Source organism: Salvelinus namaycush, chromosome 24 (genome assembly GCF_016432855.1).
Source record: "Salvelinus namaycush isolate Seneca chromosome 24, SaNama_1.0, whole genome shotgun sequence".
NCBI lineage: Eukaryota > Metazoa > Chordata > Actinopteri > Salmoniformes > Salmonidae > Salvelinus > Salvelinus namaycush.
This window is the reverse complement of record NC_052330.1, coordinates 11,393,154-11,408,079: the sequence shown is the minus strand read 5'-3', so window position 1 is coordinate 11,408,079 and position 14,926 is coordinate 11,393,154. Positions and strand designations below refer to the sequence as shown.

At 39.6% G+C, this 14,926-nt stretch overlaps 2 protein-coding genes across 2 annotated transcripts; both read left to right on the top strand.

The window, feature by feature from the left end:
* The first annotated feature begins 314 nt into the window (after positions 1-314).
* On the top strand, positions 315-1,949 carry fabp7b (fatty acid binding protein 7, brain, b). Its single transcript, XM_038963099.1, has 4 exons — positions 315-481; positions 616-788; positions 1,072-1,173; positions 1,661-1,949. The coding sequence occupies exons 1-4, from the start codon at positions 409-411 to the stop codon at positions 1,709-1,711; spliced, it is 399 nt and encodes a 132-aa protein (XP_038819027.1). The 5' UTR covers positions 315-408; the 3' UTR covers positions 1,712-1,949.
* Positions 1,950-3,853: 1,904 nt separating this feature from the next.
* Positions 3,854-14,638, top strand: smpdl3a (sphingomyelin phosphodiesterase acid like 3A; the record flags this gene model as incomplete). The annotated part of the gene is given in 4 exon segments (XM_038962592.1): positions 3,854-3,872; positions 13,441-13,572; positions 13,575-13,650; positions 14,464-14,638. Coding segments are annotated over 4 exon segments (402 nt in total), but the record flags the coding sequence as incomplete, so codon positions are not given.
* Positions 14,639-14,926: the final 288 nt, after the last annotated feature.

The window sequence follows — 14,926 nt, the reverse complement described above, 5'->3', positions numbered from 1 at the left end:
TTCACACACCTAGATATGACATATTCCTTTTACAGTCTGTCTTGCAGAGCAAGGAGAGCAGTTAGTGTTGTGCAGAACTTTCCTCTAGTAAGTCACAAGACGGATCTGCAACTGCAATCGATGCACGAGCAGTTGATAAATAGTATTTGTAATTTACAATGGGTACGCTGGGTCAAATCTATGTAAAGTAAAAATCGAAATATAGCTTTAGAAGCGCTCAACGCCAATCAGAAGGTAGAGTGTATCTCCTGAGCCAATGGGAAGTAATTATCCGCCCCTTATAGGATGCATATTAATAAGCCCCAAACAAATAACGTAGGAGTACGGGAAAACGCTCACAGACTCACGGCACCATCAGTATTAACTTTACCTCAGTTCTCTTATTGCACGGTCCTCTAACTCTTAATCATGGTTGATGCCTTCTGTGCCACCTGGAAACTGGTCGACAGTGAAAACTTCGATGAGTACATGAAAGCACTTGGTGAGTTTTTATAACTTTAAAAGTATAACCTAATAATAATACAGTTTATTTATGACTTATATTTTATAAATTACATGATGTATGGTAGTTCGCATGATCACACCTCTTATTTCATTTTTTCCTTAATTTCGCAGGTGTTGGTTTTGCAACAAGGCAGGTCGGAAATGTGACCAAACCAACGGTTATCATCTCAAAAGAGGGGGACAAAGTGGTCGTAAAAACCCAGAGTACTTTCAAGAACACTGAAATATCCTTCAACCTGGGGGAGGAGTTTGACGAAGCCACTGCCGATGACAGAAACTGTAAAGTAAGTGCTACAATGTGGGATTTATGGTCCAAATTGGGGATATAAGCACTGGACACTACTTAGCTATAGGCTTTGGCAGTTGGAACAGCTCATATTTTTCACTGGGTTTGAGAAGCCTGTTACAGAGCCCAGTCCAAATTTGTAACAGTAATATGGTCTGGATTATGTTTTGGATGTTGTATGATTGTATCTCTTGCTTGATAGAAGTTACAATAACATTGTAATTATATGTAACTAGTTGGTGAGAGCAATATTCTGACCTATTTTGCCCGTCTGTTTGTAGTCCACTGTGAGCTTGGATGGCGATAAGCTTGCGCACGTTCAGAAGTGGGACGGCAAGGAGACCAAGTTTGTGAGAGATATCAAGGATGGAAAATTGGTCATGGTAAGAGCCTTACTGAGTTAATTATGAAATGTGAATTCCTGGATAATATGGATGATGAAACAAGGCGGCGAGGAAGCAAGCCCATTAGTACTGGTGGAGAGGGTATTTCTATGCTGAAAGCCTTTATTCTGAAGTATAGTAGTCTAGTTGTCAATGTGGAGACGTGAAAATTTGTAAAGAAAATGTTCATTGTCCTCATCAGTTCAGCATGATGACTGCAGTTATATATCTATTTTTAATGCAAGTTTCAGGCTTACCTCTAGTTGTCCATGTTATGCATTTATCATATTATACAATGATCATATTAAATGATCATTTCTGGTGTGACCTGGTGGGATGTATTTAGCTAATAGAAAATGGAGTCTTATTTTTATCACCATAAAACAAGCAATATCTTACTTTTAATAATGATGTTTATTTACACTCTATTTCATGTTTGATTTGCTCATTTCACAGTGATTTATTTGTTATTTCATCTGATCCACAGACTCTCACATTTGAAGACATTGTGGCAGTGCGTACCTATGAGAAGGCATGAGCTGAGAGACATCACTATTTAAATCATTTGAGTCCATTTTACTGGAAGACAGCCAATGTTATCATCATTTTTTTTTTACTGTATGCTGACCGTTGCACTTCATCCTTCCAAATGTTTTATGACATGGGCTGGAAATCTTTTTTTTAAAGACATTTTGATATACATTTCTTTCATGATAGATCATCCTTTGTAAACATGTGTGAAACATGCTGAAATAAAAAAATTAACTCAAAAAGTATATATTTTTTACTATATTATTTACAGTGCGTAGCATTAATATGTAGGATCTTATTTGTAGCCGGTTTGCTACAGCGATAAAATAGTTCTGCAGCAACAGGAAATGTGAATTAATATTTGGATTATAATTCATAGACATCTTTTATAGCGGTTGATCAAATTGTTGTAAGAAAAAATTAAGTCTGACATTTCAAAGTGGAAACCTCAAATACACTACAAGTTTTAAACGTCCTGCATTGCAGGATGTTGTTCTCGTAGGTAAGATCCTATGTCGTAAGTGTCTGCCACAATGTATTCATTTTACGACTATTCGATACAATGTATCAGCAGAAATCAAGCTCACATCCCTTGGAAGTCCATGTTGAAACAATGTTGCAAAAAGGGCTTTGGCGTGTGTATGCCTGCGCCAAAGTCAAATATAATTTTAGTAGATCTGCGCCGAGCGACCTCGACTCTCTCTGAAATGTAAACTATCTAAAGTGCTCCCGTGACCGCACTGTTTTCACAACCAGGGAGCGGATAAAGCAGTCACATGACCGCCATACTTCCTGTTTGTATCTGCTGAGAAAACTTCTACGACGTATTTTCGCTTAATGTGAGAGTATGGGCGTCGCCTTCCTTCTGTTTGGGCTGCTGTTCAACGGGCTGCTGATTTACGCGGCGCCTCTTGCACCTGAAAATAGCATTTACCTGCCAAGCATAGGTAGATTGTTTATATGCGTTGATTGCACCAATTAATTATTTTGTCAGGCTGATTGTTGAGCTGTCAACCATTTTTGCATGTAAAATGAAATATCATGCTGATATTTGCCTTTATATTCTATTCTATGTTTGTACAGTTTTTCTCAATCATGTACAGCCTTTTTTTATTACAATATTCTCGATGCTCACAACTCTATGACCTTTTGAAAAACAGTAAATGCGTTTTCAAAATGTGGTTGCCTTCTCAAAACATAAATAAACTAAAAAAAAGAAACGTCTCTTTTTCAGGACCCTGTCTTTCAAAGATAATTCTTAAAAATCCAAATAACTTCACAGGTCTTCATTGTAAAGGATTGAACACGGTTTCCCATGCTTGTTCAATGAACCATAAACAATTAATGAACATGCACCTGTAGAATGGTCTTTAAGACACTAACAGCTTACAGATGGTATACAATTAAGGTCACAGTTATGAAAACTTAGGACACTAAAGAGGCCTTTTTACTGACTCTGAAAAACACCAAAAGAAAGATGCCCAGGGTCCCTGCTCATCTGCGTGAATGTGCAGAGGAGGCATTCTGCAAGAAAGCATGAGGACTGCAGATGTGGCCAGGGCAATAAATTGCAATGTCCATACTGTGAGACGCCTAAGACGGCACTACAGGGAGACAGGACGGACAGCTGATTGTCCTCGCAGTGGCAGACCACGTGTAACAACACCTGCACAGGATCGGTACATCTGAACATCACAGCTGTGGGACAGGTACAGGATGGCAACAACAACTGCCAGAATTACACCAGGAAGGCACCAGGAATGCACAATCCCTCCATCAGTGCTCAGACTCTCCACAATAGGCTGAGAGAAGCTGGACTGAGGGCTTGTAGGCCTGTTGTAAGGCAGATGCTCACCAGACATCACCGGCAACAACGTAGACTATGGGCACAAACCCACCGTCGCTGCACCAGACAGGACTGGCAAAAAGTGCTCTTCACTGACGAATCGCGGTTTTGTCTCACCAGGGGTGATGGTCGGATTCATGTTTATCGTCGAAGGAATGAGCATTACACCGAGGCCTGTACTCTGGAGCGGGATCGATTTGGAGGTGGAGGGTCCGTCATGGTCTGGGGCGGTGTGTCACAACTTCATCAGACTGAGCTTGTTGTCATTGCAGGCAATCTTAACGCTGTGCGTTACAGGGAAGACATCCTCCTCCCTCATGTGGTACCCTTCCTGCAGGCTCATCCTGACATGACCCTCCAGCATGACAATGCCACCAGCCATACTGCTTGTTCTCTGCGGGATTTCCTGCAAGACAGGAATGTCAGTGTTCTGCCATGGCCAGCGAAGAGCCTGGATCTCAATCCCATTGAGCACGTCTGGGACCTGTTGGATCGGAGGGGGAGGGCTAGGGCCATTCCCCCCCAGAAATGTCCGGGAACTTGCAGGTGCCTCGGTGGAAGAGTGGGGTAACATCTCACAGCAAGAACTGGCAAATCTGGTGCAGTCCATGAGGAGAAGATGCCCTGCAGTACTTAATGCAGCTGGTGGTCATACCACATAGTGACTGTTAATTTTGAACCCCCCTTTGTTCAGGGACACATTATTCCATTTCTGTTAGTCACATGTCTGTGGAACTTGTTCAGTTTATGTCTCAGTTGTTGAATCTTATGTTCATACACTGTAAAACATATTGTGCCCCTTTTACTTAAAAAAATGTAGGTAACTATTTGCATCAGCTTTTTAAGTAAATCCAACATGGAGGATGTTTTAAGTATAATATACTTCGCTTTTAGTGTATTACAAACTCAAATATGTGAAGTGCAAACAACTAACTGGATCTCAAACATTACTTCCATTCAACTTAATTTTATCAGGTTCAGAACAGTTTTTTTTTGTTTGACCTGCTTAAATCCTTCAAGTCCCAGAACTAATGTTATAAGTTTGATATACTTAATGCAATCCGTTACAGAGCTAATATTGTACGTTTATTTTGCTGAATTTACTCAGTATAGTAATTTATATTCTGTTTTATCTACAAATGTTTTTTGCTGAGTTACTTATGGTACTCAGGTTAGTAAAATGTATTTTAATTGGGTTCCTACTACTCAAATATTGTCACGAATCCTGCTTCCTGAGTCTGTTTTTGCCTGTGTTCTGTCCTGGAGTGTTTTTCCGGTGTCCTGGAACGCACCCTGTCTGGTTGCCGGACGACGTAGCTAGTGGGGAGATCTCTGATTACCCGCACCTGTATCCCATCAGCTATCTGCACACCTGGTCCTGATCATCATCCCTCCACTTCATAAGCTCTGACCTGACATCCATTCCCTGCCGGATCGTTAGCCATGAACAGTATGTTGTGCCAGCGTATCAGCCTCCCGTTTGATAGAGTTTGTTTTGTTGTTTTGTACGTCTTGCTTGCCTTGAACTTACCTCCGTTTGTTCTGTCTACAGTCATTCACCCGGAGCACTCACCCCATCCCTGCCTGGTCGTCGGTGGCTTCCTTTACTCCCTTGGATCTGCCTATTCACTCCCATCAACTCACCTCCGCTGCCCGCTCAGCCACCTGGATCTTTCTACCTCTACGGTTAAACTTGTAAATAAATACTCACCTTCGTCCTACTCTCCTTGTCCTGGTCTGCTTCTGGGTTCTTCTTTAGAAAACCGTGACAAATATATACAGTTGAAGTCGGAAGTTTACATACACTAAGGTTGGAGTCATTAAAACTTGTTTTTCAACCACTCCACAAATGTCTCGTGAAAACTGTAGTTTTGGCAAGTCGGTTAGGACATCTACTTTGTGCATGACACAAGTAATTTGTCCAACAATTGTTTAGACAGATTATTTCACTTATAATTCACTGTATCACAATTCCAGTGGGTCAGAAGTTTACATACACTAAGTTGACTGTGCCTTTAAACAGCTTGGAAAATTTCCAGAAAATTGTCATGGCTTTAGAAGCTTCTGATAGGCTAATTGACATCATTTGAGTCAATTGGAGGTGTACCTGTATTTTTGTATGTATTTCAAGGCCTACCTTCAAACTCAGTGCCTAGTTGCTTGACATCATGGGAAAATCAAAAGAAATCAGCCAAGACCTCAGGAAAGAAATTGTAGACCTCCACAAGTCTGGTTCATCCTTGGGAGCAATTTCCAAATGCCTGAAGCTATCACGTTCATCTGTACAAACAATAGTACGCAAGTATAAACACCATGGGACCACGCAGCCGTCATTCCGCTCAGGAAGGAGATGCGTTCTGTCTCCTAGAGATGAACGTACTTTGATGCTAAAAGTGCAAATCAATCCCAGAACAACAGCAAAGGACCTTGTGAAGATGCTGGAGGAAACGGGTACAAAAGTATCAATATCCACAGTAAAACGAGTCCTATATTGACACAACCTGAAAGGCCGCTCAGCAAGGAAGAAGCCACTGCTCCAAAACCGCCGTTAAAAAGCCAGACTATGGTTTGCAACTGCACATGGGGGAAAATATAGTACTTTTTGGAGAAATGTCCTCTGGTCTGATGAAACAAAAATATAACTGTTTGGCCATAATGACCATTGTTATGTTTGGAGGAAAAAGGGGGAGGCTTGCAAGCCGAAGAGCACCATCCCAAACGTGAAGCACGGGGGTGGCAGCATCACGTTTTGGGGGTGCTTTGCTGTAGGAAGGACTGGTGCACTTCACAAAACAGATGGCTTCATGAAGAAAAATTGTGGATATATTGAAGCGATATCTCAAGACGTCAGGAAGTTAAAGCTTGGTCGCAAATGGGTATTCCAAATGGACAATGACCCCAAGCATACGTCCAAAGTTGTGGCAAAATGGATTAAGGACAACAATGGCCATCACAAAGCCCTGACCTCAATCCTATAGAAAATTTGTGGGCAGAACTGAAAAAGCGTGTGCGAGCAAGGAGGCCTACAAACCTGACTCAGTTACACCAGCTCTGTCAGGAGGAATGAGCCAAAAGTCACACAACTTATTGTGGGAAGCTTGTGGAAGGCTTCCCAAAATGTTTGACACAAGTTAAACAATTTACAGGCAATGCTACCAAATACTAATTGAGTGCATGTAAACTTCTGACCCACTGGGAATGTGATGAAAGAAATAAAAGCTGAAATAAATCATTCTCTACTATTATTCTGACATTTCACATTCTTAAAATAAAGTGGTGATCCTAACTGGCATAAGACAGGGGATTTGTACTAGGATTAAATGTCAGGAATTGTGAAAAACTGAGTTTAAATGTATTTGGCTAAGGTGTATGTAAACTTTGACTTCAAATGTATTCACAACTATACTTAAAAATCTGATGCAAATAGTTACCTCAATATACTTGGGATAATTTACTAAAAAGTATTATTTCTATACAAGGGAATATGCAAAAAGAAACAACAGTGTTCAATTTCAAGCTTCCACACCTTTATTTTTAATAAAATAAATGTTATCATTTTATAATTTCTTCAAACTTCAATCTCAAATTGCCCTTTAAACCTTACTCCTTAGGCATTCATATTTTGTCATCTGTAAGCATTCTTGGTATAACTACACCTTGGCTCCTTAGGTAAAGTTACATCCAGATAGCTTGCACCTGACTACAAATAATTATAGATCTTCACAACTGCATAAAGTTTAGGTGATAGTTTGGGATTAGCATTTTGACCGCACATCGTGTACAGTTTGGCAAAGATTTTCTGGTGGTCTGTGTGCCCCTTAACAACAAAGCAATATTTTAACAGAAACGTAAATTAACAATTTGTCTTCACAGACTTTACACAAAGCACAATATGAACCTTAGCTCAAATACAACCTCATTCAATCTGTTTTAGATTAATCAAAACATGGGTATTCAAAACATACATTGCACATTTGTTACAAAATATATGCCAAATTCTCCCTTTAACCTGACTCCATATGCACATATTGTTTTGACAGGTACAAGCATTCTGGGTATAACTCCATCTTGCCTCCTTAGGTAAAGTTACATTCAGATAGCTTGCACCTGACAAATAATCTCAGATATCCACTAGTGCACATGGAGTAAGTTTTAAAACAAAGCTGTTTTTTAAACAGGAATGGACAATGTCTCTTATGACTTCACCTGACAAAGAGCATCATATAAACTGTAGCTCCTATACTATCTAGCAACTAACTTTTCAGCTAACTGAGTAGGGTTTAGACCACAGTTTGTGAGTGGCCCTTTGAGAGGTCTCATAGATATCTTTAGATATCTCTGAAAACAAGTAACTTCATCTTTAGAGCTTGGACCCGTGGGGAGACCCTGAGATCATCAAGTTCCAAGAATACTTTTTGGAACACCTCAAATGTATATTTCAGTTCTTTGGGTACCTCAGATTTAAGCCATAGATGAGGCCCATAAGCAACGTACATGACCATGTAACACTGGGAATACCAGCCAGGACCTCTGCTCCTTCGATGCAGATCCCATGCTCTATATTCTGGTGCAGATCCTTCACAGTGAACACCTTCATCACCTGCTGAACGATGTTCTCTTGGATCATGGTGTTGTCGGCATCCTGAGTGAAAAAAATAAGAAATAACAGACTAGGCTACTAGATTAACTGTGCAACTTGAGAGGAGAGAGGGAAAGAAGGGAAGATACCTAATTTAGAGATAAATAAGGATACAAAAATATCACCGAAGTATATGATCAGGCCATGGATCACACTGTCTCTCCTTTCCTGGATGGTGTCGCACTGTAATATGATGTTATATGCATTTAATACCGGAAACTAAATACATACAGTACAACCTATATACTATTGTGAAGGTGTTACTGTGCATACCCTGTACAGAACTTCAAGGATTTTCTGCATGTCCGCCTTTATAGCACCTCCTTTTGACTTAAACAAGTCCAATAGTTTTGGTGTATATTCGTCCAGCTTCTGGATAAAGGTGGACTCAAGAGCAACATTTGTAATTCTTCTGAACCCTTCCTTAATATGAGAGAGAGAAAACATCTTCTGAACAGATAAGTACAAAATATGATCCGAGAGCCAGAATGCTATTGGGAAACCCCTCCCAAAGCTTGTGCAGAGTGAGAATGTTCAGACTAATCTTTTAATGCATATTGAATTGTAGATGATAATATTAGGTCAAGACAACAAAATATTTAAATCCATTTCTTTACCTACATTGACTATTTTCATTCGGCTGTATTTTGTACCTGAGTGGGTTCAAACAGGGTTGGCCATCTTTCATTGAAGTCCTTCACAGGAAGGGCCTGAATGACATCTTGTCTTCGATATGAGAAGGTCTTTGCCATTTTAGCACTCACAATGTTGTGGTTGTCACGTATTTGTACTTGAATGCAGCAAAACTGCAGATCTTACATTGCATGTACCGCCTGGTCCCTATGGAATTAAGATAAAATCAATAATTTTTTTGTGTATACATAAGCACTACAAAAGCTTAAAACATTATTACTTACAAATCCCATATGCTATCTCATTCTAAAATAAGGAAGACACACATTGTCAATACCTGCCTGGGTGACAACGCATTGTGTAAAACACTAATAGGGCCATATGAAATCTTTGTCCTTTTTCCCCCCCAAATGCCGTTTTATTTTCCGGGATTCCGTGTTAACATTTTGTTGCCTAATGTGTTCAATCCATTTGGGTGATTTCAAAAATACAGTATATATCTAATACCTATTATTCACACTAATGTTGGGTTACTGTAATAAAAATATCCTGTGTATCCTGTCCGAGGGGTACCGTGTATTCTGTTTACATTTCGGCATTGCGGAAATCATAGGGCCTTACAAGCCCTGATGTGAGCTACAATGACAACACAAAGACATTTGAATATATTTACATACCATGTCAATGCATTCTGGAAAATATGGTCTGTCCAGTGTCTTGTTTTGCACACTTTGTACAAAATAATAAAATGCAGTACTACAGGATATTTCTTAACGTAGCTCTTTATTAGCTAGCTATAACTGGCATGTTCACGTATCGCCAACCAGGATCAAACTGACCATGACCTAACCATTTGGGTGGTTTAACCAATCATAGCACAGTATGATATGGCGGTAAAATGCATCCAATTATAATTCAGTATGTTTACACATATGAATATTACATCCAGTATCCAGGAACGTCTGAATACCTATACCTAAAGAAGAGGAGTTGTATTAAAATCTATGACAATGTCAGAAAAATAAAACTTGAATGACTTCAGCTTTAGATAGCTAGCAGAAACATCGCAATCCTAGCTGACTTGGAAGAGCTGCTTGTTATCTATCTTACTAGCCAGCCCAGTTATTTCATTTAGCTAGATAACTACTGCACAAGGTCAACGTTTGCAGTGCTGCCTTGAACATGTTGTGAATATATGAACAACAAGGTTTCCGCAAGGACAGGTGTAGCTAGATAGCCAGATGTAGTTAGCTAGCTACGTATTGTTCGTTCCTGTCTCTGCCTGGCTAGCTTGCCTGGCAGGCAAATATTACATTGCAGGGGAACCATGTGTTCAGTTCTACTGTAATGTTTGCTGACGATGCACTTTTTGGTAAGCTAGGTAGCTAATATGTTACATAGCGATTTCGGTCAATATAAAACGTACACAAAAATGACAAAGGTTAGAAACAGCGCCGAGGCGAGTAAATGCACTGCTAACTTACTAGCTAGTAGCATGCCCACCACTAGCTAACTATACAGACATCACGGCCGTTAACTAGCTAGCTTATCAACTTGCAAATATATAACGTACTCTGGCAATATAGCCAGCTAAAAGCTTTTCGTACTTGAAGAATATTTGTTAAAACTTCTCTAGGATAGGGGGCAGCATTCGGAATTTTGGATGAAAAGCGTGCCCAAAATAAACTGCCTGCTACTCAGGCCCAGAAGCTACGATATGCATATTATTAGTAGATTTGGATAGAAAACACTCTGAAGTTTCTAAAACTGTTTGAATCATGTCTGTGAGTATAACAGAACTTATTTGGCAGGCGAAACCCCGAGGACAAGCCATTAAGAATTTTATTTTTGAGGTCACTCTCTTTTCAATGGGTTTTCATTGGGAATCCAGATTTCTAATCGACTTTCTTGCAGTTCCTATCGCTTCCACTGGATGTCAACAGTCTTTAGAAATTGGTTGAGGTTTTTCCTTTGAGAAATGAAGAAGTAGCACTGTTCAGAACGAGGCTAGAAGGAAGTGTAATCTTTGTTAGAGGCGCGTTACACATTGTTTTCCTCCGGTATTGAACACAGTATATCCCGTATTAAATTTTATCAATTATTTTCGTAAAAAAATACCTAAAGTTATATTAGGAAGTAGTTTGAAATGTTTGGACAAAGCTTACAGGTAACTTTTGTAGTCATGTTGCGCGAGTTGGAACCGGTGTTTTTCTGGATCAAACGCGCCAAATAAATGGAAATTTTGGATATATATCGACGGAATTAATCGAACAAAAGGATAATTTGTGATGTTTATGGGACATATTGGAGTGCCAACAGATGAAGCTCGTCAAAGGTAAGGCATGAATTATATCTTTATTTCTGCGTTTTGTGTCGCGCCTGGAGGGTTGAAATATGATGGTCTGTGTTTGTTTGCTGAGGTGCTGTCCTCAGATAATAGCATCGTTTGCTTTCGCCGTAAAGCCTTTTTGAAATCTGACACGTTGGCTGGATTCACAACAAGTGTAGCTTTAATTTGGGCTATTGCATGTGTGATTTCATGAAAGTTACATTTTTATAGTAATTTATTTGAATTTGGCGCTCTGCATTTTCACTGGATGTTGGCCAGTTGGGACGCTAACGTCCCACGTATCCCAGAGAGGTTAAAGTTTTCCACAAATATTTTCTACATTTCGTCGAAAATATGTGTAGAGAGATCCAAACTACATTCCAAGTTATAATTTGGTCCTTACCTGCTGCATGGCCTTTCCAGAGGAGAAAGATCAAGACGAGGTTCATTGAGCTGTTCCAAGCACAATATAAGTTCAGAACTTGATCTAGCATGTCAGTCCAACATAATAATGATATTTTGAATATCATATTTTTAAGTTGATGGTTGTTACTTAGAAATATTCGTTCAAATTTAGCAGCATATTACCTTGGATTTTTATTTGCAAATGGCAGTCTTTTACAACACATATAAATTAAGTACTATTTTCAAAAATGTACGTAAAACCAGAAACCTATTATTTTAAGTAAAAATCATTGATTTTCTTTTGCAGTATTTACTAAGCCCGTGGGTCATTTTTTAAAGTGTACAAATATTTACACATGTTAAGTTTGCCTTTAATAAACGCTGTTGACAGTGAGGACTTTTCTTTTTTTCCTGAGTTTATATTTATCAAAACTATATTATACCATCAAAATTGCAAGTACATTAACAAAAGAACATAACTGCCTGCAAAAGATTAAGGCAACCATAGGCTACTAATCTCATGAGTCCAAGCAAACAGAACAGAACGTTTAAAAAAAAAATCCCAGTAGATCAACACATTTTATTTACAGTCTCTAAATCATGATGATCAAAATTGGAAGTACAAGTATTGAAATGTGTAGAATTATGGGTAATTACAAAAATGTTAAGCATATTTTACCAAACAATTGAATTTATATTCCAGCAGCATACCACCCTGCATCCCACTGTGGGCTTGCTTCTGAAGCTAAGTAGGTTTTGTCCTGGTCAGTCCCTGGGTGGGAGACCAGATGCTGTTGGAAGGGGTTTTGGAGGGCCAGTAGGAAGCACCCTTTCCTCTGGTCTAAAAATAATAATTTCCCAATGCCCCAGTGCAGTGATTGGGGACATTGCCCTGTGTAGGGTGCTGTCTTTCAGATGGGACTTAAACGGGTGTCCTGATTCTCTGTGGTCACTAATGATCCCATGGCACTTATTGTAAGAGTAGGGTTGTTAACCCAGGTGTACTGGCTAAATTCCCAATCTGGCCCTCATACCATCACGGTCACCTAATCATCCCCAGCTTACAATTGGCTCATTCATCCCCTGTAACTATTCCCCAGGTTGTTGCTGTCGACGAGAATGTGTTCTCAGTCAATTTAGCTGGTAAAATAAGGGGATTTAAAAAAATCTAATCGAATTCATTAATCAGTGTCATCACAATTTCATGTATTCAATACAAAGGCTGGTTTGCTTATAGTTTTGTAGACTTTCCATTGGTCCACAGAAACACCATCCACAATATAAATAAGGAAATGTCAACACAATGGAGAAACCAGTGATTTGAATGTATAGGCCTCAATCCACACACAAGCAAAGTTCTGTAATGGAATGTTGAAGATAATGACTTAGGACTAACCCAACTTCATTCTCTACATCTCTGCCTGTCCGCAATATTGTAAAACATCATAACAAAATTAGACTGTCCCCATTGCCTAGATCTATCCATGTATTGTACATGGTATGACACTGATAGTGTGATTTAGAATTTTGTGTATTTGGCTTAAGCAGCAGGAGTCGCATGTCCCCATCCTGCCTGGTGTCAACGGTACAAGCTGGTGGCGGTGGTGTAATGGTGTGGGGAATGTTTCTGCCACAAGTTAGGTCCCTTGATACCAATTAAGCAATGTTTGAACTCCACGTCTTGTAGGATCCATGCCCCAAATAATTCAGGATGTTCTGGAGTCAAAGGGGGGTCCAACCCGGTACTTGATGGGTTTACCTAATAAACTGGCCACTGAGTTGTGTTACCTATAGTTAATAAATCCTGACTAGCATGAATTACATAATCCCCTACATGTAATCAAATAGATTGATATAACATGCCAAATAATATTTCAATTTCAGGGAAATTCTGGCACATCTCTGACCTGCATTTTGACCCCATCTACCATGTGACTGATGAATACACCAAAGTGTATTTCTCCTCTAAGGGTGTCCCAGCCTCAAACCCTGGTCTTTTTGGAAACTTCATGTGTGACTCTACCAGCTCATCCTGTCAGCTTTCCAGCACATGAAACACGTTGCTCCACAGCCAGAGTTTATGATCTGGACAAGGTTTGTAGCTTTATATGGTATGGAAAACAACATGTGGTGTTAATGTGGGTTTCGTGTTCCTGTTTCATATACAACGCTAATGGAGAAGTACCCTGTGCACCTTTTGAGAGGTTAAACAACTAACAAAAACATATTGCTTCCTCCTTCCTGTCATTGGATAACTAACAATGATATTGTCACTGATGGAATTGTTGTAAAATAAGCAACCAATCAGTGATTTGCTCACTGAAGCATGAACAATGTCTGTATAGTGTATCGTCTTGAAACGGCTCTAGGCTTTGTCTCGACCCGAAATGCAAAAGGTAATTTGCACAGCAGCCAAATAGGCCATAAATCATCCATACAATAACTTCTGCTGATATTAAAACCAAGTGCTATAAAGTCATTATGCCAACATTCAACCAGTGGGGACAACTCCGCATCAGATAGGTGTGCATATGAATAAAAAGCAATGTATAGCAAAGGCTACTAAAAATTGACTAAATGCTATGCTAAGGCCTGAACATTTTAATCACACATAACACGAAAGGACTTGTACTGCATGTGTATGGTGCTAAGCTAGTTCATTTCACAAATCTTCAGTTAATCGGTTAAGCCTGACATTTTATTGGCATGTATAATGCTTGTTAAGCATAATTAAAATGCTTTGGTGAAAGGCCCTGCCACTGCACCTTGATTCAAATGTGAAAAAAGACAACTCCTGGATTACAGGGATTTATGGGTAACACATTAGCAGATCTTTGTTTTATTTCATTAATTCTGCCCTGGGCTCTCTCTAATAAGTTATTTGAATGAGCTTATTCCTCTCTCCAGAGACAGCCCTCCACATGTCCCATCAGGGGATCTGTCCACGGACGTGGTGATCCAAGTCATCAGCAACATGACTCAAACCATCAGGAAGTTCCTCCTAGACATGCCGGTGTACCCCGCCCTCGGGAACCATGACTACTGGCCCCAGTTATTCTATCTATTTCACACGTGGAGATGACCTGTGATGGATAGACATCTGGTTAAATGCTGACAGTGGTAGACACCCTGGGTCAAACCAGAGATTGTATCGGCATGTCTGAAAGATAGTTTCCTTCATGCATTTTTAGTGTGGGCAGCAGTTGCTTGCCTATTTTACCTCTATAAGAATGTTTCTGTTTCATGTTTTGTATATGTACTGTATTTTCAAGATAGTGTTAAACATTATTTTCAGGATCAACTTCTGACCTTCACCAATGATATTTACCAGGCTGCAGCCAAACTGTGAGAGCCTTGCTTGAAGCCAGAA